The sequence below is a fragment of the Humulus lupulus genome, chromosome 9 (genome assembly GCF_963169125.1).
Source record: "Humulus lupulus chromosome 9, drHumLupu1.1, whole genome shotgun sequence".
NCBI classification, from domain to species: Eukaryota; Viridiplantae; Streptophyta; class Magnoliopsida; order Rosales; family Cannabaceae; genus Humulus; species Humulus lupulus.
Genome location: NC_084801.1, coordinates 2,070,778 through 2,095,869, shown reverse-complemented (window position 1 = coordinate 2,095,869; position 25,092 = coordinate 2,070,778). Strand labels below are relative to the sequence as shown.

At 30.0% G+C, this 25,092-nt stretch overlaps 3 protein-coding genes across 3 annotated transcripts in view; 2 read left to right on the top strand and 1 right to left on the bottom strand.

The window, feature by feature from the left end:
- The first annotated feature begins 3,486 nt into the window (after nucleotides 1–3,486).
- Nucleotides 3,487–5,025, top strand: LOC133802028 (receptor-like protein Cf-9 homolog). Its single transcript, XM_062240259.1, has one exon. The coding sequence runs from the start codon at nucleotides 3,487–3,489 to the stop codon at nucleotides 5,023–5,025; it is 1,539 nt and encodes a 512-aa protein (XP_062096243.1).
- A 105-nt stretch (nucleotides 5,026–5,130) lies between these two features.
- On the top strand, nucleotides 5,131–5,958 carry LOC133802027 (putative receptor like protein 25). Its single transcript, XM_062240258.1, has 2 exons — nucleotides 5,131–5,786; nucleotides 5,943–5,958. The coding sequence occupies exons 1-2, from the start codon at nucleotides 5,131–5,133 to the stop codon at nucleotides 5,956–5,958; spliced, it is 672 nt and encodes a 223-aa protein (XP_062096242.1).
- Nucleotides 5,959–7,995: 2,037 nt separating this feature from the next.
- The window catches only part of LOC133801496 (probable LRR receptor-like serine/threonine-protein kinase At1g53430), a 28,710-nt gene continuing 11,613 nt past the window's right edge, over nucleotides 7,996–25,092 (bottom strand). Inside the window, exon 10 of the mRNA XM_062239717.1 lies at nucleotides 7,996–8,568. Within this exon, the coding sequence (XP_062095701.1) occupies nucleotides 8,254–8,568 (315 nt within the window). The 3' untranslated portion in view covers nucleotides 7,996–8,253. The remainder of the gene's footprint in view (nucleotides 8,569–25,092) is intronic.

Below are 25,092 nucleotides of genomic sequence, written 5' to 3'. Positions count from 1 at the left end.
TTTCTATGAGGCAGAAATAAAATTTTGAAGAGAAAGAGAAAGATATCTTGGGGATCATATGTAATCTTGTAATTAATGATATTTTTCTAATTTACTATCTAGAATGAAATTTTGAGGCACTTTAAGTCAAGTTTTCTTAAAGAGACTTGATTTATTTTAAAGTAAAGTAATAAATGTTATAGTAAAAATAACTTACAAATTTAATGATAAAAATGAAAAAATTATATTAAGAAAAACTTATAAAATGTTTCTTCACTATATATGGTATATAATGATTAAATGGATTTTGGGAAAAACTCTGCTGTTTGTTTAAAACAATCACAGTGAAAAGTCGTGAATTTTTCTCTGTATTCGAATACACTACGGTACTCATTATTTCCCAAACCTGCAGTGTATTAAGAAAAAAAACTGCAGAGAAAGCTCAATTTTGTAGTAGTGGTACGTAATGTTTTCAATAATAGTTATTTAGTACTGTGTAATTTGAAATTATACATAATTGATACCATAGACTGACATTTGATCAATAAAATTGTGTCAATATGACTAAACTACTCTCAATTATGAGTTTTAAATTCAAATTAAATTATTTTATTACATATAATTGATAACAGTTTAATCATATTAATAAAATTTATTTATCAAATTTGAGTTCAGAGGTATACTAAATATGTACAACCTTAAATTATACAATACCAAATTAATATCATTGAAAATGTATATAGGATATCAAATCTGTACTCCCATCAAATACAATATACCAAATGATTATTTAACATTCTATAAATAAATGTTATTAGGAAGCTTATATCCTCAAATCTAAATGTTTGTATTGCCCTTCTCTTTACATATCATTTATCAACCTAGTCAAGCTGTCCTATGATTTGACATAATATGACTTGAAAGAGATTGAAAAATATTAAATGGTTGGGTTGATTTTAAGAAAGAACCAGCTTGTTATTAACAGAAAAGATAACAACATGATATTTATTATAATTTAAAATCATCATTCATAGAAAACTTTTAAATTATAATTTTTACTTTCATAGATATATTTTTTTTTTTATCCTTCCTCCTCAACAAACAACATAAAATATATATATATATATTTTCTTATTTCTATACTTGCTTTCTCTAATTATTTTTCTTTCCTTTCAACCAAATATAGTCTCAATCTAATATGATTTTGCTTCATGATTCTCATCACTTCTCTTGCTCTCTCACTCTGTTCTCCATATTCACTTCACTTTTTTCTACTACTAAATCACTTCATTATTTTTTTTTCTTTCATGTTATTAATTTCTCTTTTGCTCTCCTTCTTCTTCTTATTATCTTATCTTTTTTCTTTTGTTGAAATATTATTAAAAATTATTTATAAAATGTTAATCGGTTAGGAAACTTTAATTAACATTAAATGTTAACTATTACATAAAATCTAGTAGGAAATGTGAACTTTAACATAAAATGATCATCTATCAACGACAACAATGTCTCCATTTCATTACCCTTGACATATTCAAATTGGAAAATATCATAATATCACAATTAATCACATTGAATATATATATATATATGATCAACAAATTTCAAAGTCTACCCCACTATTATTATTTAACGTGATTAATGCTATTGTTTAATTTGAATTTTATCTGTGTTATTCCTCAGGAAAATGCTTTTGACTAAGAAGGCATGTCCAACAATATTAGATGACAGATCGCAATGTGAATCATGTACTTAATGTTATATATATATATATTTTTTTTTTGCTTTTTTCTTTCTTTTTGTGTGAAACATATGAGACTAAAACTCAATTATGTGCTATCAAATATTTCATGTATTGAATTGGATTACCTAATAGGATTTCAATGTTTTATGAATCTTGTTTATTACACTACATTGTTATGGATTCATCTATAATAACATTTTATAAAGTGTTTTTTAGTGAGTTATGAGTAGAACCAATAATAATTATAGTTAACATAATATAACAAACATAAAATGTTATAAAAGAAATCCATGATAACATTTTTATAACACTTAAAAAAAATACCATGAAAAACGCATAACTTTTTACTCTTCACATCATATTTATAAGCTTAATAGTTAATTATACTATCAATAACATCGAAAAATAGTTATAAAGCTCAAAATAACATGTGTTATGTTAGCATTTGGTAAAGTGTTATAAATTGTTCTTCGTAGTATATTTTCATAATTATTGTAAATATTTTTTCTTGTAATCTATCTCATCACTTCTCTTTCTCTCACTCTCTTCTCCATATATATTGCTTTCGCTTTCTTCTACTACTAAATCACCTCATTATTCTTTTTTTTTTCTTTCATGTTATTGGTTTCTTCTCTCCTTCATCTTATCTTATCTTTCTTCTTCTATTGAAATATTATTAAATATTAATCATAAAAATGTTAATCGGTTTGGAAACTTTAACATTAAATGTTAACTATTACATAAAATTTAGTTGTATATGTAAACTTAACATAAAATGATCATCTGTCAACGACAACAATATTGTCTCCATTTGAGTACCCTTGACATATTGAAATTGGAAAATACCATAATATCTTAATCACATTGAATAGTGTCCTCGTTCAATTATTACATGCACTTGGCAATATAATTCTCTCTATAAACGATATAAAAAAAAATATAGAAAAAATGTATTAATTCTGTATTTTAAAAATTAAATGTAAAATAATAAATAAATAAATTTTTGTAGTGTATTTAATAATAATAATAATAATAATAATAATAATAATAATAATAATAATAATAATAATAATAATAAGCATTTTGACACCTCATTATATGATATGAAATGAAAGGATTATTGTATACTTAAAACAAGAATGGATTATGGATAAATTCAGATCATATGTATCATGTAATTAATTACAATTAGATGACTTGACTTGTCTTGACCTGAACATAGACATTTTTTCTCATCATAAAGAATTGTAAGAATAAATCAAAATAAACAAATTTGAAGGCCCTGATAATCAGCTGATTGAGGAGACTTAAGTGAATTTTTGCTGATGTTATGGGGATTAATTCTAAAGTCTTTGAGGGCCCTACTGTGCTGGTAATTGAAAAACCGTCCACACCATATTTTAGAAAAAAAAAATAAAACAAAATGGAGTCTATGCAATGTAGCTGAATTGAGACTAATGGTTTTTTGTCTATAAATAGAAGACCACAAAGTATGAGTTCTTCACTATAGATATACTTATATTACTTATATGATCATGGGATCATCATCATCATCAATGTTTTGCTTTGTTTGTAACATATTTATGAATTTATTATTATGTTTCTCTTTCTCCCAGCCATTTTTTCATGAGGACGAAAGGTCTTCGTTGTTGCAGTTTAAGGAAAGCTTTATTATTACAAAGTCAGCTTCTCAATATTCTGATCAGTTTTATTCACAGGTTACCTCATGGACACACAAAGGAGAAACAAGTAGAAATTGTTGCATGTGGAGTGGTGTTGAGTGTGATGAGATGACTGGCCATGTGATAGGCCTTGACCTCGGCAACAGCTTTCTCTATGGCTCTATTGACTCAAACAGCACCCTCTTCGACCTGCTTCACCTCCAGAGACTTAATCTTTCGAACAACCATTTCAATTACTCTCGAATACCCACTGCCATCGGCCGACTTTCTATGCTCACCTATCTCAACCTAGCATCATCTAAATTCATCGGCCAAATTCCCTCACAACTTTCACAACTGTCCAAATTGTCCAATCTTTATTTGTGCAACAATCCATTGCAACTCAAGAAGCCTGATTTGGAGAGCTTGATTTCGAACTTCACATTCCTTGAGGTGCTTTGTCTCAGCCAAGTTGACATATCTTCCACAGTGCCTAAATCGTTGGCAAATTTCTCTTCCTTGACACACCTAGGATTGAGGGATTGCAAACTTAAAGGTGAATTTCCTATCATTATATTTCAGCTGCCCAACTTACAATTACTCACTGTGCGGTTTAACAAAGATCTCAGTGGAAGATTGCCTCCAGTACTTAACCAGAACAATTCTCTCAAGTCATTGTTGTTGTCAGGCACTAGCTTCTATGGGGAAATTCCTTTTGAAAAATTGGCTTCTTTGAGAGAGTTGGACGCGCATAACTGCAACTTTTCAGGAGTAATTCCATCTCTCATAGGTAAGCTGAACCAACTCACTTCTCTAGACCTTTCTGAAAATAACTTTGTTGGAGAAATCCCTTCTTCCTTAGGAAACCTAACTCAACTCACCATGTTAAGTTTGTTCTCAAATCATTTTAGTGGTCCAATTCCTTTGTCATTCTCGAAACTCATAAATTTGGAAACCCTTAACCTACATAATAATGATTTGAGAGACAGTGTTGATTTTGACATATTTGTTGGCCTAAAAAACCTATCTTTCCTAGATCTGCAAGAGAACTACAACCTCTCAGTGATTGTGGTCAATCCTGGTATAAATGAAACTTTTCCACAATTCAAAGTACTAGGATTGTCAAACTGTAATTTAAAAAAAATTCCTGGCTTTCTTAGGCATCAAAAAAGAATGGAGGCATTATTTCTTAGTAAAAACCATATTGGTGGTCCCATACCAGAGTGGTTGTTCAGTATAAGCAAAGAAACATTAAACTCATTATCCTTATATAAAAACTCTTTGATAGGGGAGCTTTCACATAGAATATGCAACTTTAGTTCTCTTGAATTCCTTGACATTTCCCATAATAAGTTGGTTGGTAAGCTTCCTCGTTGTTTGGGTAACTTCAGTAAGTCAATGTTGAGGTTACATCTTCGCGGCAACTATTTTTCTGGCAACATTCCCAACTTTATGAAGGGAAACCAATTGGAATTGATTGATTTAGGTTATAATCGATTCGAAGGGAATCTATCAAAATCGCTTTCAAATTGTAAAATGCTTGGATACCTCAATGTGGAAAGCAATAAGCTCAATGATGTTTTTCCCTATTGGTTGGGCACTCTTCCAGAGTTGGAAATTCTTGTGCTGCGAGCTAATTGATATATCTTAGAAAACCTTTATTTTCCAAAACTACCTATAATTGATATATCTTACAACAACTTTAGTGGAAAACTACCATTGAAATACATCCAGAATTGGAAGGCCATGACAACTACAGACATTGAAGACTTTGGTTATATGACTTCAACATTAAAAAAAAACATAACCAACGATGGCTATTCATGGGGTTTTTACTTCCAAGCTACAATAGCAATCAAAGGCAAACATATGTTCTATAGCAAGATCCAAAACATTATTGTTATCATAATCCTCTCAAACAATAAGTTTGATGGAGAAATTTCTCAAGTGGTTGGAAACTTGAAGAGGCTTTATTCTCTTGATTTATCTTGCAATCGTCTCAGTGGTGACATACCATCATCACTGGGAAATCTAGCAGAGCTCGAGTCCTTAGATCTTTCCCAAAATGAGCTTTCAGGGGAGATCCCTATTGAATTGGCCCAACTATATTTCCTTCAATACTTTAATGTTTCATACAACCATCTCTCTGGGACCATACCACAACAGAACCAATTAGATAAATTTGAGAGAAGTTCCTACGAGGGAAACTTGGGATTATGTGGTATTCCACTGCCAGACTTGTGTGAAAACTCCAAGCCATTGGAACCACCACTTCCATCGCCTGAAGAAAATTCAAGCTCTCCTCTTCAATTTGGTTGGAAAGTTGTGGCCATAGGATATGGATGTGGATTCTTGATAGGATTGTTCATCGGGAAAGTTGTAATGGAGAAAAATCCAAACTGGTTTGTGATAATGTTTAATATAAGAAGTTGAAGCAAGAAACCAAAGGATTATGCGACTGCTCTAGGGTTGATATTCTTAGCTCCATTTTTATGTAAACCTGCTTGTGTTGCTCTCTAGTTTATAATAAGCAAAGAATCAGTTTGTGTTTGTGTTAGGTACTTGCTTGAGTGAAACAGTACTTTATGTATTGAATGATTAACTATCACAAAATCAATTGTTCCAATAGCTTATGATCTATACTTTAATTCGTAATAATTTTACATATTATTAAAATTATAAATTTGTTGTTAAGAAAATTAATATTAAATCTAAAAATTTCATTATATAAAATATTGGGAAAGGCTGCGGTAGGGTGCACACCCCTTAAATGGGTACGTAGAGGTGTTTTTATCCAAAAAAAAAAAAATTCATGACGATATTCATTATAGTTATAACGTGCCTCTTCTGCAAATTTTCAAGAAATTCTGAATAATTTACAATTCCGAAAACAGAGTTCAAACAATTACTTTTCCACTCGTATAAGAAAAATAAGCACGCGTGGAATAATTTCGGTACTATAAATTATTCAGAATTTTTATAAAATTTGTAGGAGGTATGTTATAATTATAATGAACATCTTCATGAAAAAAAAATTGGAATAAGAACACCCCTACATACCCATTTAAGGTGTGTGTTGTACCGGTAGGGGAAAAAGTAGAGAAATTTATATATATCACTAAAAGTTGAGAAAATTTTACATTTTTATTTTTACACAGAGTTTTTTTCTTTTTTACTTTTCAAACTTTTTTTTTTTTCAGTTATACGACTTCTTCCCTCGACCAGAGAAGAAGCAATTTGTCGGGAGAGGCGAGGGGTATGAGCTTGTGAAGAGGGCTGGTCGGCTCGAGTGCTGGTGGAGTCGCGCCTGCGAGGGGTCAAACGCTGACAGAATCGTGCCTGGGAGTTGCATAAACGACTTCACTACCATCTGATTACCATGAGAAAGGGTTTAGTTGGAAAAAGCTCGAAGAAAGCAAAAATGGTTGTTGGTGTGTTTCAGGTACGCGAGCACCGATGAAGTGAAGACCAAGACTTGGAAAATGGCTTAGCTCACATGCCAATTACATGAAGCCACGTCGTATGGAGGCCAAACATATCACTTCATCTCTATTGTGGGTCCACCATTTCATAACAATGACACTTAGAGTGGTGATATGTCCAACATCTGGCTGAGTATCATATTTCTAATATATGTTGGTTTTATTTAGTCAAAAATAGGTACATTTACATATATTTATTAATAACGTTTATTTATTTATATTTATATAGATCACGTGCTGATGTGATTTTAGTTTTTCGTATATTTTAGTTTTTAGTATATTTATAATGGTCTAAGCTTATATATACATATTATTAAGCCTTTTTTTTAGTTTTTAGTATATTTGTTATTAATTTAGGGAATTTAAGCTTTTTAAGAATACTTATAATTTTAGTTTATATTTAATATATGTTGAGTTGTTTTTTAGTAGTTTTTAGATTTATGTATAATTGTTTTCACATTGGTTTTTAGTTTTTTTAAGTTTATATATAGTTGTTATATTGTTGTGATGATGTCTAATTGTTGTTTAGTTTTTTCAGATATATTTTGATTTTTTTTTATAAAAATATGTCAGTATCCAATGGGTTGACTTCTAGTTGTTGTCCAATTGTTGTTTTTTAGTTATTTCATTGACACCGTATTTTTGTAAATATAAAACTTAAAAAAAAAACTTATTTTTGAAAACTTAAGGTAGTATTTTTAAAAAAAATGATGAACAAAAAAAAAAGTAAAAAAAACACACAAAAAAAAGTATATTTTGAAAGAAAAAAAAAACCGCAAAAAAGTACTACCCTATCGTAGACTTTCCCTAAAATATTAAACAAAAAAACATATCTTAAAATTGTGATATTCTTTTCAATTAATATGAAATTAATTTAAATATGAAAATGATTTTTTTTTTTTAAAAAAAATTGAAATTAACTTCCCCACATTTAGGAGTAGTTTTCTCATAGAAACAATTGGAATAATTTTGGCCAAATTGTGTGAAAAAAATAAATTATTTGCATGTTATAAATCACATGAAATTGATTCTCAGTTTGATGTTAGTTTTAAATCATTACCACCAATATCATGGTCTCATACAAAATGGTAACCAATACAAGTAACTAACTGTAACTAAGATAACAGACTTATAACCAAGAACACAACTAACTTCTAACTGATATATAAGAGTACTCTGGCTAATAACTAGCAAAGCTGTACATGATTTATTTCTAACCATTTTTTTATATAGAAAAAACGCATGGATATGATAAATAAAATCATATAAGAATAGCTTTCTTTTCTTGTTTCCTAATAAATTCTAGAATACAATTAACGCACCTAAATATATAGACATAGCTAAAATGAAAACAAATGTAACTCTCACTAAAGATAAAAAAAAAAGTTTATTTAGAGGAAGAACCCATCCATGATATTGTTTCACTTGAGCTCTGTTGTGAAATCTGATCAAGCTTGTCTCGCAACCCGGTGAACCTGAATGGATCATCAAGAATACTTGAATCCATGACTAGTTCAGGGATAGTAGTTCGGCCTTCAAGCATGGTCACTACAGTTGACATGGTGGGGCGAAGTGAAGGTGATGGATTTGTGCACAATAGAGCTACCTTGATCATTCTTTTTGCCTCTTCTTTTTTGAATTTCGACCCCAACTTTAGATCCACCAGCTCCATTATATCTCCCTTTTGTTGTAAGAAAATAGCCTTCAACAAGCATATAAATAAGATTTTACATCATTACCAAAATGCAGTAGAAAAAAAACAAGTTAAGAAACTGAGTTTGAAATGGTCTCATACAAAATGGTAACCAATACAAGTAACTAACTGAAACTAATGGACTTTAATGAACTTTAAATCATGTAAAATAATGAACTTTTTGTTGCATTAGTTTTTTGCAACTTACGAGTTGTTTTTCTGTCCAGATGAGCTCCGGAAGAGATTGCTGATGAAAAACACAAGTGTATTTAGTTTGACATGATTATGATCATGCAATGAATATAGGAATAAAAGAAAAAAAGAAAGAAAAAGAGAGAGATTCTTACAAAGTTTCTCGACAAGTAGATGGTTCAGATGTCTCGGAAAAGTTATTGTAAGAAAGATCTATTTGGCTGCATATGTAGTAAGAAACTTCATCATTAGCTAATTATTGTAAAGCCAAGAGAAGAAATAGTTGACAGGGAAGTAAAAGAGAGAATGTTTAACAATTGTGAAACATAACAGAATTAACCAATCATTGTATCTTATCTATGCAACTAGGATTTCTTCCTCTAACTATTGATTGAATATAATCCAAAGGGGGGCCATAATGTGTATCAAGTACTGTTAACCATAGAACATTGTATTTTTCCTTAAATCTCTAAATTATAAAAGCATGAATCTAAACATGTTTTCACATTGTTATGCCAGCTGTAATGCATACAATTTCTGAGATGGGTAACTTACTAGTGACCATCTCTGAGTTTGATCCATTCTGGAATAGGTCCACTGAATAAGTTACTTGTTAAATACCTATTCATTATTGTGCAACACAATAGCATAAGAGATCAGCAGTTCTTACAATATCTGAAATTGTTTACAATTGCCAAACTCAGGCATCCTTCCTGTGAAGTAGTTACTACTGATCCTACTGAAATGCGAAAAATGTGACATAAAAAAGACGATTGCTCATCCCAAAAATATTGGTTCATTTTATTTTCAGGTATGGACATATAGTCTACATTGACACTTACAGTTCAGTTAACTTGGTGAGATTGGTGAGATCAAGAGGGAACTCTCCAGTGAGATTGTTTGAATTAAGATTCCTGCAGCACACCATTTCAGTTAAGAAACTAAATTAATATCATTATTTAACTTTATGTAGCTAATCAAATGTGGTTACTTTGAAAAAGATTAGGTGTACTCACAAATAAACCAAGTTCACCAATTTCCCAACCTCAGAAGGAATAGTTCCAGAAAAAGAGTTGCTCTCAAAGGCCCTGAAAAAGCATATATTCTTCCTAAATCGACAGGGATTCGTCCTGATAAATTGTTCACAGTAATGATCCTGCAACACTGAGGATGTTCCGGTCTAGATTACTACAAGGGAGAAGAAACATTACTGCTATATATTATTAGTATACACATAACTAGAATGGGATATATATCAAAAGATTACATACACTGCCTTAAGGTGAGGAAGCTCACCATCAAGATCCTGTCCTGTAAACTTACTGCATAATATAACATATATATATATATATCAAGAGAAAATGATCCCAAATCAGAAATATCTAATAATTTTCAGTCATGATGATTATAATATATGAAACCATGAACAAGTTAATAAAAGGTAGTAGGAGTTTACAAGCTTTGTATATGGCACGCATTATCAGCATGGATGGAACTTCTAATTAAGAGAGTCCCAAATTTTAATATACCAAAGGCCTCCATATATATATATATATATATATTTTTATAAAAATATCACATTTTGTATTGGTTCCTCGGCCAACCCTGTTTTTGCATGATATATGGGAACCATTTTTATGTCTTGTGTTTTAATTATCTTAATATATATAAGTATAAATTCTAGAACCTGCTTGCTTACTATTTGAGATGAAATTTGAAACCGTGCACATTTAGGAAAATGATATAGGCAATTTTTGGACTGGTTGTGCCTTTCAAGCTAACCTTATTAAAGTTTATCCTTAGTCAACCCTTTCGAGCCTTATAACCATTTTCTTGATTAACACACTCTTTTGAGCCTAACTGTAAAATGAAATACCATTTACTCTTTTTGACCCATACCATGAGCATGAAAATCATTATATGAGGGGAGTGAATGTGTAAGGGGATGTTGGTATTATGTGTTATTCAGGAAATTACTTTTGATTGAGAAAGAAAGCAATTAAAGAAAGAAAAGGAAAAGAAAGTGAAAAATGATTATGCTCCCAAACAATTATTTATTGAAAAATCAAAGTTTGGGGGAGTTTATTGAAAAAAATATAAACATTCTCAATCATGCACAGAAAAAGGGGTAACAAGGGATGAGTGGTGTGAATTTTTTGGGAAAGCTTGTTTAATGGAATGCTTGTGGTATGATTAAGCCTAAAACCTGTCTCTTTGTCCACCTATACCTAAGCCTTCTATTTCAACCCTTATAAAGTCCTATTGATTCTTATTTGTGCATTTGTTTATATTAATGGAGAATAGTAAGTGATGCAGGCATATGGAATACTTGAGTTTGTGGTTAGTTGGTGAGAATTTGATGTGCATAAAGTAGTTAAATTATTTTATTTGCAAGTTATGAGTAAATGATCTTTGATGTTGAGAAATTGCAGTGAATTGTGAAGTTGTTAAGACTGAAAATCTAGATTAAAGTTTAAAATGCATGATTGTTTTTCCTGAGAATTATATATGCATAACAGTCTTGAGTGTTTGAATTGGTTAGTTATGTCAACTTGGTTTGTTAGGTCTGAGTCTAGTTAGATTATTTACTCGAGGGCGAGTAAAGGTTAAGTTTGGGGGAATTTGTTAGGGTCATTTTAGGTATGTTTTAGAGATCGTTTTAGGTTGTGTTTTTAGTTATTTAGGATTGTTTAGTGCAGATTTATGCTTGTTTTCTTCTTGTTTCAGGTTTTAATGGTCAATTGCATAATATGGAGTGAAATGAGAAGAAACATGTTAAATATGATAAATAATATGGATTTCGTGTTGATTGTGGAGTTTCAAGACATTATGTGTGGAAAATACTACATTGAAGATGCTCAACACACGTCGTTTATGCTCTATAACGCAAGTCTGAGACTTCAAGACGCATTTTTACCATGATTTATTCACTTTCTGGAAACACTTCTAGAAATATAAGTTGTAGATATTTCTCTTAGCTTTCTATATCTTTTTGAATCATTCAATTCTGAGTTATATCGAAGGAGTTATGATCAAAATACGATGAGTTGACGCTGCAGGCTGTTCGAACCGAGTTTTGTCGATTCTGACTTTAGCGCTACAGCGCCATAATAAGAGCGCTACAGCGCTAGTGCACCAGATTTTGAGGTATTTTTCCACTGTTAATAGCGCTATAGCGCTCCAGAAGTAGCGCTACAGCGCTAGAGACGCGATTTTCACAGATTTGATCATTTTTTGATGGGCAATTTGGTCCATTCACTTGGGGGATTTGGTAGGGATTTTTGGAGAAACATAGGTGCGACTGAAAGAGGGCTGAAGACGACGACGGCTGGAGTAAGAACACCATATTGGAGGATTCGTCCCTAAGTTTTTCATCTTTTTTTGTTAATTTTCATGTTTGTAATTGAACCATTATATGGCTAGAATGAATATCATAGGCTAAATTTTCTTTTAGGGCTTTTATGTGAATCTTTTGGAAACCCTTGTTATGGTTTAATGCAAAATTGATATTCTTCTTCATCTCTTTCAATTCCTTGCAATCTATGTTAATTGTGCGATTATTAATTGATCACCTCTAATTGCTATTTTATGAATCAAATTGAAATCTGAAAAGTGAAATTTGATATGCTTTGATTGTTTGGATGCAAATTTAATTTAGAACGAAAGTATCTAGATTATTTGTTTATTTTCTGAGTTGCGTGGCTAATGCCCTCTACATGATTCAATTTACCATAGAAATATAGGAAGTTGTCATTTAGATTGAATTTCATAAGTCTTGACCAGATTATGAATTGTTGTTGCAACTTATTTTTTAATAGGGAGAAGGGGATATAGATGTTTGCATTAGGAAATAACATGGTGGAAAAATAGAGAATCATAATTGTCCTAATCGTGTTTTCTTTGTTAATTTGTTTAATTCTTCACTGCGCTTTGTTAGTATTTTTCTTAGTTTAAAATCTCTGATAATTGCTTAATCAAATAGAATTAAGGGATTAATTGATTGGTAATTGATAAATCAGTCCTTGAGGACGATACTTGGTTTTACCATTTTATTACAAGTTTGCGACTGTGTGCACTTGCATAGCTATAAATATCGCAACACTTGTGCAGGTCATATATCTAAATACTTAGAATGATATTAGATTCACAAAATATATCATTAATAAAATCACTGTTCAAAGTTCAAAGTTCAAAGCTACCTTTTTATGAAACCACGAACGGAAATTTTTCCTATGCAAACGATCATGATCACCATCTGGGTATTTTTGTTTAATCTCTTGTAGGTGTTCGCTGTTAATTAGAATAGTGTTACGATTCTTGATAACAAAAAAAATGATAATAACCACACATGTTCTAATTTATAAGAGAATAAACTTACTCTAAATAAGGCTCAATTTCAAGAGAATTCTCAAGTATGAACCACTCAGCTATTTCACGAGTCTTATGATCGAGAGTCTTCAAAGTTCCCTTTGTGAGTGGACGACATTGAGATTGGAAAACTGCAAGATTTCGTGGGATATAAGTTGCATCTTCATTTCGATCAAGACGGTTAAATCTTGTTTCAATGCCTTTGAAATACATTGAACAAAAGGTCAAAGCCTCGTCTGCAACATAGCCTTCGGCGATCGACCCTTCAGGGCAAGCTTTATTTCCCACATAATTCTTTAATTTTTTCATGTATCTTTCAAAAGGATACATCCACCTCATAAATACCGGACCACCCAATATTGCTTCTTCTGGAAAATGCAATACCAAATGAATCATTATGTCAAAAAAAGCTGGAGGAAAAATGAACTCCATCTTGCACAATATCTGAATAAGATCATTTTGTGCTTCCTCCATATCTTTAACATTTAAAGTCCTCGAACATATTTGCCTGAAGAAATTGCACAATTCTGCAATAGTGGTCGATATAGATTTTGGAAGAAACTTACGAACACCGAGAGAAAGTAATCGTTGCATTATCACATGACAATCGTGCGACTTCAACCCAAGAATATTTGTATCATTCTCGGACACTTTCTTCTTCAAATTTGAACAAAAACCATCTGGAAATCTAACTCCTTTTATAAATTGACAAAACTGTTGCCTCTGTGCCGGAGTTAACACACAAGGAGCGTGCGACTTCATCAGCTTCCCATTCTCATCTTCATAAATCCACAATGATTCTCTCACACCCATCTTTTTCAAATCATGTCTGGCATTAGTGGTGTCCTTAGATTTATCACTGTCTAAGATGGTGCCAAGGAGACTATCACACACATTCTTCTCAACATGCATGACATCTATATTGTGTTTTAATTTGTTTGTACACCAATACTCAAGCTCGTAAAAAATACTTTTTTTCCTCCAATTACCTTCATCTACTCCTCTTTTACGTTTCACACCCCCAAACTGTACATGTTTTCCTGGAACTTGCGCTGCAAGAGCATTAACTTGTTCTAGTATATCCTCACAAGTAAACCATCTTGGAGGACGTCTTCTCTCAACTTCTCCATTGAACTCTTTGTCTCTTCTCATTCGATGAGTACTTGGCAAGAATCTTCTGTGACCAACGTAAGAAGTCTTACCGATCACTCGGGTGGAAGTTGTGTCCTCATTACACGTAGGACAAGCTTTGTATCCCTGACCACTCCATCCAGACAAACTACTACGAGCTGGAAAATCGTTCACTGTCCACAAAAGGGCTGCCCGCATCTTGAACATCCTGTTGGTCGTACTATCTCTTGTATCAACTCCGTTAACCCACAGATCCTTCAACTCATCCACCAATGGTCTCAGAAATACATCCATGTCCTTACCGGGTGATTTTGGCCCAGGAATAAGGAGGGTCAACATGAAATAATTGTCTTTCATGCACAACCAAGGTGGCAGATTATAGTTTGCCAACACCACAGGCCACATGCTGTATGCAAGATTCATGTTGCCAAATGGATTAAATCCATCAGCAGCTAAGCCCAGACGAACATTTCTGGGATCCCTTGAAAAATCAGGATGCTTGGCATCAAAGTCCTTCCACGCAGAGCCGTCCACCGGGTGTCGCATCACCCCTTCATCTTTTGATTTCCCGGCGTGATGCCATATCATGTGTTTTGCTGTAATCCTTGAACTGTATAATCTTTTCAACCGAGGGGTCAACGGAAAGTAACGCATCACCTTGTGTGGCACTTTTTTTCCTTTCGTCATTTCAGAAGTAATCCATCTACTACTTCCGCATACTGGACATGTCTCTTTAGATGCATGCTCATTGTAAAATAAGCAGCAATCATACTGACACACATGAATGGACTCGTATCCCAACCCTAATTTTTTCAATCTCTTTTTCGCCTCGTAGTACGATCCGGGGATTTTGTTCTCCTTAGGAAATGCAAGCTTTAACAACTTCAGCAATTCATCAAATATGTTGTTAGGCATCTTCCCTCTAACTTTTAGATGCAATAACTTTGCTAAAAAGTTCAGGGATGAAATCCAATCACAGCCAGGATACAACTCCGCTTCAATCTCCTCAAATAACTCGTCATAATACTGACTTCCACCGGGATCCCTTTCTACTTCCTCAGTTGTCGGTAAAAGGAAGTCTTCCACAACTTGAATCATCTCATCGTCTTCATTCTCATCAACCACCTCATCAGCAACAATTTCTTCCACCTCACCATGAAAAATCCACTTATCATAAGCTTGATGAAAACCCCTATCGAATACATGTGCACGAACTACATCCAAAGATTCAAATCTATTATTATTGCATCTTACACACGGGCACCTAATTCTTCCATCAGAATCTTTATGTTCCGACGCCATCCTCAAAAAAGCTTGCAGACCATTCCAATATTCTTGACAACCACGATTTCTCAATGTTGTCCAAGTCTTGTCAATCGCCATCTAAAGTGTTATAAGAGTGTGAGTTTTAGTAATGTGAATAGAAATGGATAACAAAGGAGATTTGTTATCATTTTTGAAATCTTATGCAATATTATAATATCTTATGCTATTTTATGATGTTTTATTTGATAATGTTATTTATAAACAAATTAATTTTTTTTTCCTAAACTAATTTATTATTTATTAAAATTTATTAAATATTATATCTAACTTTTATTATTTAATTAATTACATTATTATAAAATAATTAAAAAATAAACTATTATTTATTCTTAATTTTTTAAACTTTTATTAAATATAATTATCAATTTCTATATTCATGTAATTTATAAATTATTATTTATTCATAATTTTTTAATTTGTAATAATAATAATAATAATAATTTTATAAATTAATTATTATTTGACTTTAAGACTAATTTATATTTTTAAATAATTAGATAAATTTTATTAATAATATTTTTAACTTATCATTTATGTGCCGATATCCATGTAATTGATGGTTGTAGTCAACAACCATCAATCACAAACATACCGAGACTAAGAAAATAAATTAACTACTAATTAATTTTTTTGTTCTATTTTTACAAATTATAATAATAATAATAATAATAATAATAATAATAATAATATATGTTCAAGCAAAAAGGAGAAAAAAGAACAAAATAACATGATAATATGCACTTATTGTTGTTTTTTTTTTCTATACTCACTTTTTTTATTAAATAAACTATCTTAAATTTGTTTCAAAAAATTTCACAATCTAAACAAAATTAGTTTCCCTATTAAAAATATCAAGTTGCGGTGAAAATTAGTTAGTAGTGTAAAAGCTTTCACTTATTTGACTAAATACATTTTTTTTTTGACAAAAATTAATAAGTAGTTCAAAAAATTTGGTGTGGCCGCTAATAATGGCAATAGAGTAACACAGACGTGATATAATTAGTTTGTTTCAATTTTAATTTAAAAAATAATTACAAATTTTTTTAAAATAAAAAATAATTCAAAATTTATTACTAAAATTTAAAATGATTCAAACATTAAAAAAATATTTTAAATTTTAAATTAATTTTAATTGAATTTGTATATTTTTCTAGCACTTAGTTTAATTAATATTATATAATTAAGAAAATTGTGATAAAGAAAATATAGGTGCTAATAATCGGATTGATCAAGTTTAAATCTTCTTTATTCAATATTAACAAAAACACTATATTTTACTTAATAATAAATCATTTATTATTATATTTTATAAATTAATTTAAATTATCACTTAAATTTTGTTTTTAACCAAAACAGTCCTATAATTATTTACATACCAAGATTAAAAAATAAAGTAAGAACAAACACATATATCTTAACAATAGATGTCAAGATTTACATACCAATGATACTAACTAAAGGACTCAAAACTCAAATATTATACACTAAACAAATACAAAATAAATTATTCAAAAAATACAAAAGATATTAATTACAAAAAATATATCCACACCTGTTGAGGGTGTGCCAAGGTCGTGTGTGTGTCGGGGTCGTGGGTGTGTCGCTGTCCTGATAAAAAAAAAATTAATACCAAAAGATACACGAAAAAAATTCAAACCAAAATAATATAAAACTAAGTATAAAAAAAATGCAATATGTTGGTTAGGCATTACATTGCAAATAAGTATAAAATACACCATTGAAGATGATTAAAGTAGAGAACACAAAAGTAGCTAGCATAAAACAAGTGTTTCTATACCACTTACAACAATGACATACACAAGTATATTTATTTTAGTCAATTTATTAATCTAACTTTTGCAAGTGCTTAAAATGCATGCACTTGTTTGATTTAAATTAAGAAATAAAATCAATTACATTGAGTAACTAAATTCTAGGAATTAAGTTTATGAAAGTATAAAATATGATATGGATAAGTTACATAAAAAAGTTATAAAGAAATTTATTATTGTTGATATAAATGAAAGCTACCAACAAATATATGAAATAAAAACTTGACATGAATAGAAATTAAATTAAACAAATTAAATTAAATTATTTATTTAGATAATATTATATCAAACTTTTATTATTTAATTCATTAAATTATTAAACATTAATCAAAATTAAATTATTATTTCAATAATTATTTATTCTTAATTTTTTCTACTTTTATTAAATATTATTATCAATTTCTATATTCGTGTAATTTATATTTAACAATATTATTCAATAAACAAATTAAATTAAATTATTTATTTAGATAATATTATATCAAACTTTTATTATTTAATTCATAAAATTATTAAAAATTAATCAAAAAATAAGTTATTATTTATATAATTATTTATTCATAAATTTTTATACTTTTATTAAATATAATTATCAATTTCTATATTCATGTAATTTATAACTATTTAATATTGGATAATGTTATTCAATAAACAAATTAAATTAATAAAAAATAATTAAAAATAAATTATTATTTATTCATAATTTTTTATAATTTTATTAAATATAATTATCAATTTTTATATTAATGTAATTTATATTAAACAATATTATTCAATAAACAAATTAAATTAAATTATTTAATTAAATAATAATATATCAAACTTTTATAATTTAATAAATTAAATTATGAAAAATTAATCAAAAATTAAATTATTATTTATATAATTATTTATTCTTAATTTTTTTATACTTTTATTAAATATTATTATCAATTTCTATATTCATGTAATTTATATTTAACAATATTATTCAATAAACAAATTAAATTAAATTATTTATTTAGATAATATTATATCAAACTTTTATTATTTAATTCATTAAATTATTAAAAATTAATCAACAAATAATTTATTATATATATAATTATTTATTCTTAATTTTTTATACTTTTATGAAATATAATTATCAATTTCTATATTTATTCTTAATTTTTTATACTTTTATGAAATATAATTAATATTTCCACAATACAATATTTAAAACCTTATACACAAAATTTACAGATAATAATCTAATACACTTAAAGTCTGAAATAGAAGAAACAAATATACCAGTTTCAAAATTTAAGTGTCCAACCCCAAACCCATGCCCCCGGTCCACCCACAATCTCAATCCCCCGACCTTAAACAACACACACACAGATACCCTTTTGTTATTTTTTATTATTTAATTAATTAAATTAGTAAAAAATAATTAAAAATAAATTATTATTCTCTGAAAACACTATTAGTAAAAGTGCAAAAAACATATACCAGTTTCAAAATTTAAGTGTCTAAAGTGAACATTCTACAACTAACATTTTGCATATCAATAATAGAGAAAAACCATTGTATTTAAAACTAAATGACTTGCTTACCTCAGGAAGAGCCACATGAATGCTCATGGAAGATGCCTCACGGAATGCTCACCGACTGCTAAACCCAAAAAAGAAAAGAACAAACAATAGAGTTGTTTATCAAAAAAGAAAACAAGAAATGGAGTTTGTTTATCAAAACCAAACGAAAAAAGAAAAGAAATAAAGAGAATTAATATATATATAATAGACCCAAAACAAACCTGTGCAAAATTTCTCGTCGGAGAAGAGAAGTTTTCCTTCGGAGAAGAAAGGGCTGTGCAAATGCCTATTATTGTTGAGCATTAGCGGCGGGACCCGTCGCTATTATCGTCTCCCGCCGCCATTAATATTATTAGCGGCGGGGCCCACCTCTAATAAAAGGTGATTACTCGCCGCTGATACTATTAGCGGCGGATAGTCCGCCTCTAATATAGGTGATTATCCGCCGCTAATAAATTTTCAAAAACTGTTCCCGGGCATTTATTTTGGAATATTAGCGGTGGAGGTCCGCCGCTACTAGTGGTACAGTCCGCCGCTAATAAATTTTTTAATATTTTTTTAAATACTCCCTTATTATTAACGGCGGACCCCCAAGTCCGCCTCTGATAAACTGAATATTACAGGCGGACTTAGTCCGCCGCTAATAATAACGCCGCTAATAGGCTTTATTCTTGTAGTGACAAATGGTTCCAAGCAGTATGTTGCTTTGAACTCATCAGCTCGAGCTATTTATCTAGGGAATCGTGCTAAATTCCCCTGGATGAAAAATTAACACGTGGAACATCGATTATATCCTTTTGCTAGCCAGCTGTACCTGTGCTGCCTAAAAAGATACTTGCTGATTTTCAGGGCGTACATTTTCCCCCCAAGTCCCTGCTCATGTTCTATGATGCCACTCCTGACGCTCACGGTAGGGACTTTTAAACTTCCATTGCGATTATCCAGGCCTTGCCCATCATTTGAGTACTAGACACTTGGAACGCCGTGATTGGCGTCTATTCGGGTTTCGAGGATTGTGTTAAATGGCCTGACCACCTTTTTGCTGTTGTTTCATCTTTCGAATCATGACCCTCGTATCTCGCATTAGCTTGATCGGACGGTCCTCGTTTCCTTATGCCTTTTACATATAAATAGGGCTGGTAATTTTCAGTACTCATCACCTTTCATTCGAAAATTTTCTTCATTTTCTCTTTTCCGAGCTTCAAAAACTCTTCTTCCTCCTATGATTAAAATCCCATAAATCCCCATAATCTCGTCTTAAAAAACCCTCGGAAACCCAGTCATCAAGGATTTCCCCAGGAGCCCTTCTTCCACTTTGCTTGCAACTTTCATTTGAAGAACATATTGTAAGTTTTCTGTTTTTCCGAGACTTGTATGAAACTATTTTTCGCGTGTTTCAATTTTCTTCCTTTTTCTTTGTCATGTGAATCTGCACTTTATAGTCACCAACAGTAGGTTGTTCCTAAATAACTTTGGTGCATAGGTTACGATTTTAGGCATATTAAGTAGATCCTAAAACATGTCTAGGATTTTGATGTTCATAACTAGGTAATTTCTGGGTGATTTCTGGGTAAGTTTAGGAAATACACATTCGGGATATGGAAGACGAGAGGTTTTTAGGGTATAAAACCGGGTAACTTAGGGGTCACATTTCTTAGGCGGTTTTTCTTTAAAACCCTTTCCCCAAGGCAAGTAATGGCCTGACTCTTCTGACACACGGATCCCTAAATATCAGGGGTCTGTTGGAAAATCTAGGCGCGTAGCTTAGGCAATGCGTGGCATCACACGGGCTGATATTGCATCAGCTCGCGTGTTAGGACCCTTGGCCTTTGTTATTTCTCTTGTTCAATAAATTCTATGTCGCCCACTAAAAACTCCGGCGTTCTTATTCGATAGGCGAGCTGATGGCACCCAAGAAAGGTGCATCCAAGAAGAACATAGCTGGCTCATCGTCCCAACAATCTCGCAAGGGAAAGGAGGTCATCCCTGATTCCCCCTTCCTGAGTTCGGCCCCGTGGTGGAGAAGGAGGTCGCGGTCGCTCCTGATGCCTTTTTCGAGGCCGAAAGGATTGTCTCTAAGATAACGACCCAAGGAAGGGTCAACAAGATCCTAGTGTCCCATAACATCGAGGCTGAGACGGGGATCTCATCGCCCGACCTCCCTACGAGGGGGAGCGGAGCTGTGCACCACTCCAGGACGATTTTGCGACCTGGAGTGATGAACACTTAAAGGTCGGGGCATTTCTCCCCCTCGACCAGTACTTCGCAGACTTCCTCAATAATGTGAGGTTGGCACCATTTCAACTTCCCCCGAACTCCTATCGTCTATTGGCCGGGCTGAGGTATCTCTTCCTGAAGCAAATGTGGGAGGTCCCCACTGTTAGGAAAACGTATACAGGATCTTTATTTATTTTCATGTAGATCTAATATTAAACAAATTAATATGAGATAACTTAGAACATGTTTCTAAAATTGAATTCAAAGAGAAACAAAAATAAGAATACTTACAGTATACGCAGCGGAATGAAAGAGTTATTCCTTCAGTTTCTATAACTCTTGTATCCTTTCTGTCACAGAGTATTATCAAGAAACTGAAGCGATCTTCTATTTTCTTCACAGCCTTCTAATGTATCCTTAGAATCACCTAGACTAGTGTCAGAAATTCTCAACACATGAGATAGATACAGAGAAGAAGAAGAGAAAATAATCAAAGAGGCTTAGAAAATGACTTGTGTTTAGAGAGAATCTAAAACTATCAGAAAACCAGTGATTAAACTTTTCAAAACTTATGTTTTGACTTCTCTCTAAGAACTCATTTTATAGACTCAATTATGTCGTTTAATTTAATTAAAAAATCAATAAAATAATAGTCATTTTAAAGCCCTAGGTTGAGATTATCATGAGATTTAGGCCCGTGAAATTTCTCATTTGATTATAAGCCCATTAGACTTAAAATCAAGACATGTATTATTTTCTATTGATTTAATTAATTAAATAATTATTTAAATCCTTTATCAAATTAATTATTTATAATTTGAACATTGATTTAAACTTATTTATTAATTTAGATACCAATTTATCTAAATTAATAAATCTGCCATAATTTCTCTTTTCTTCTAAAAAATATATAACTCTGTGATTATAATATGAGTTTATACAATTTTGGACCTTGTGTTTTGACAAATTACTTTTTGGACCCTATGTTTTGTAAAATGGTTAAAATAGAACCTTAAACTCAATTTTGATGAAGAAAAAATTGAATATAACAACATAGTTTTTAAGCAGAATGATTTTATTTTTGTTATGAATTGTTAGTTTGGTAAATTATTTGTAATTTTAGTTGAAAATACATTGACTAAAATTGGGTTTAAGGTTCTATTTTAACCATTTTACAAAACATAGGGTCCAAAAAGTAATTTATCAAAACACAGAGTCCAAACAGATAATGGAAAAAAATACAGGTTCCAAAAATGTATAAACCATTTTTTAATTATCTTAGACTGGTTCAACTTTACACTTTCGTGATCATATTTTCATGGGGAAATTTCATAATTGAAGCTATGATAACATTTTCAATTTTCAATCGGTAGAAAATATTCAAGGTGTTTTTTCGTTACCAATCATCTTGGATAGTATATTATTTTGTTGATGATAATGACTTGGCGTGTATGTCATGTTATGTTGAACTTATTAGCCATTGTTATCGTTATTTCTTGTCCTTTAGCTTATTAATTCGTTGTATTGGATTTTCAAAGCATATGTATTGACTTAGTCTATTTTTCTCATTTGAATTAAATTTTTGAGTTTACTTAAAAAAAAAAAAAAAAGGTACGTTCAACTTCAATCTAAGGGATGAATGGTATGGGACGAAAATAAACCAAGATATGGTACCTTAAATAAACCCCTATTCTAAACATGCTCATTATCCTAGATTCATCACATTTACACTAAACCAAGATGGGTAATTTTGTCCAATAATGTGTTTGGAGCATATATTTTTCCAACTTTAAGTGATGTTAGCATACTTTTTTAAATAAGGCATACTAAAAAGCATATAACCTCTAATTTACCCGTACTTCTTTTATTATCATTTAGTATTTTTGTAAAAGTGAACCATTAGATATAAGATAAAATCAATCCAATGGCTGAAACACTCAAACGATCGACATAGAAACTGTCTCTTGGCACCGGACGATTATAGTGCGGGCATGCTTTTTACTTCTTCTGGTAGGAGCATTTTTACGTTTGATTCTAATTTTTTTTATATGATGGTGTATATTATATTTATTTGAAATTTTTCATCAGTTTTTAAAAAATTCTGAATAATTTACAATATTGAAAATAAGTTTCAAAATAACTTGTTTCGCGCGCGTAAAAAAACAAGATTCAAAACAACTTATTTATTATTTTCACCATTGTAAATTCTTTTTCAAAAAATTTGTGGGGATTCTAAATAACTATATTATATACCGTTATATAAAAAAATTAATTTTAATCTTTTCATATACCCAAAACACGAAAATAAATTGTTTTTAAGTCTGTTTTATACGCACGTGAAAAAAATTATTTTAAAATCCATTTTGGTATTATAAATTATTCAAAATTTTCTAAAAATTAGTGGGATGCTTACTATAACTACGATATGTGCACCTTCGTATAAAAAAAAAAATTGAAATGATAGAGTCACACTCAAGACTTTTCTCTCCCATTGACTTTAGAAGGAAGTATATATAAAAGATCGACATACACATATTTTGGAATTTGAAAGCAACACACTTGACTAGTGAGCACTTGCAATAAAATAAATCCTTTTTTTCGAAAACATTAAAAAAAAAAAAAAACTCCATCCCATTATTACTTTTATAATTTTTTTCAAATATTATTACAATGTTCTCTTTACATCTATAAATTATAATTCATTCTTTAAGTAAAAAAAATCATTGAGATGAACAAAAATGATTAAAAAATAATAATAGTAAAATGATATATATATATTTATATATATTAGATACAAATAATGTGTAATCCACATTTTTTTAGTTTTATTTATAAAATTTATTAATTATTTTTATTAAATTTATATTAATGTCGTATAAATTAAATTATATTATATGTTTAATATGATATTATTCTAATACGTGAATTTAAGTTTAATTAAATTTTATTTCAATTATAAAACGTATGATTTTATTATTTTTAAATAATTATCATTATAAAATATCTCAAAAATATCATGTTTTAATTTGTTTAATTATTTATTTATTATTTTTAAATAATTATTATTGTAAAATATCTCAAAAATATCATTTTTTTAATTTTTTATTTATTTTATTTAAAATTAGCGGTGTTTATAATTTACCGAATATTATATTAAATATAAGAATATTCCGTTAAAATTAACATTAAAAAAAATAAAAAACAGTTAAAACCAAATTTTTTTGTTATTTTCACACTTTTTATATAAAAGATATATAAAAACAAAGTATGGTCTTTTTTGAAAGCTAGGTGTAAAATATTAAAGTGATATTTGGTGATATAATTTTAAAGATAACATAATTAATTAGCAAACCATTAAGATTGTTAGTAGAAAAAAAAACAATTAAAGCAGTTTGAAGGCTCATGATATGAAATGAATGAGTTATGGATTAGAGTCAGAACATGTATTTTTGTATCATGTAATTACAATTTGTGAAGGCAGTTGGCTTGACTTATATATAATATATACTTGATATGCAAATTCAAAACAAGATTAATCAAGAAAGTTTATAAGTACTAAGAATATTTTATAGCAAAAGTATTGAAAAAACTTATAAAATTTTAAACAAAATAAGGATATAAATATTGTCGATTGAAGAACACAACCCACTAATAACCTTAAAGTTTCACACTCAAACTAATATATCACTGGCAATTCCACTTGATTTTCATATATGCATGAACATTGGCCAAGAATGCTACCTTATTTAAGGTACAAAACATTCATGATATATTATTCAAATTACACTTCAATGAAATAAACTTGTTTATTCTTAATAGAAGATAAATGTTATTTTAGTTTTTTATATAGTTACATAACCATATTATTTATATACACATGACACCTATATGTAAAATATTTGTAATATTTA

Bases quoted from the DNA above. Each gene is read 5' to 3' on its own strand.
- LOC133802028 (XM_062240259.1), top strand. From the start codon at position 3,487: ATGTGGAGTGGTGTTGAGTGTGATGAGATGACTGGCCATGTGATAGGC.
- LOC133802027 (XM_062240258.1), top strand. From the start codon at position 5,131: ATGACAACTACAGACATTGAAGACTTTGGTTATATGACTTCAACATTA.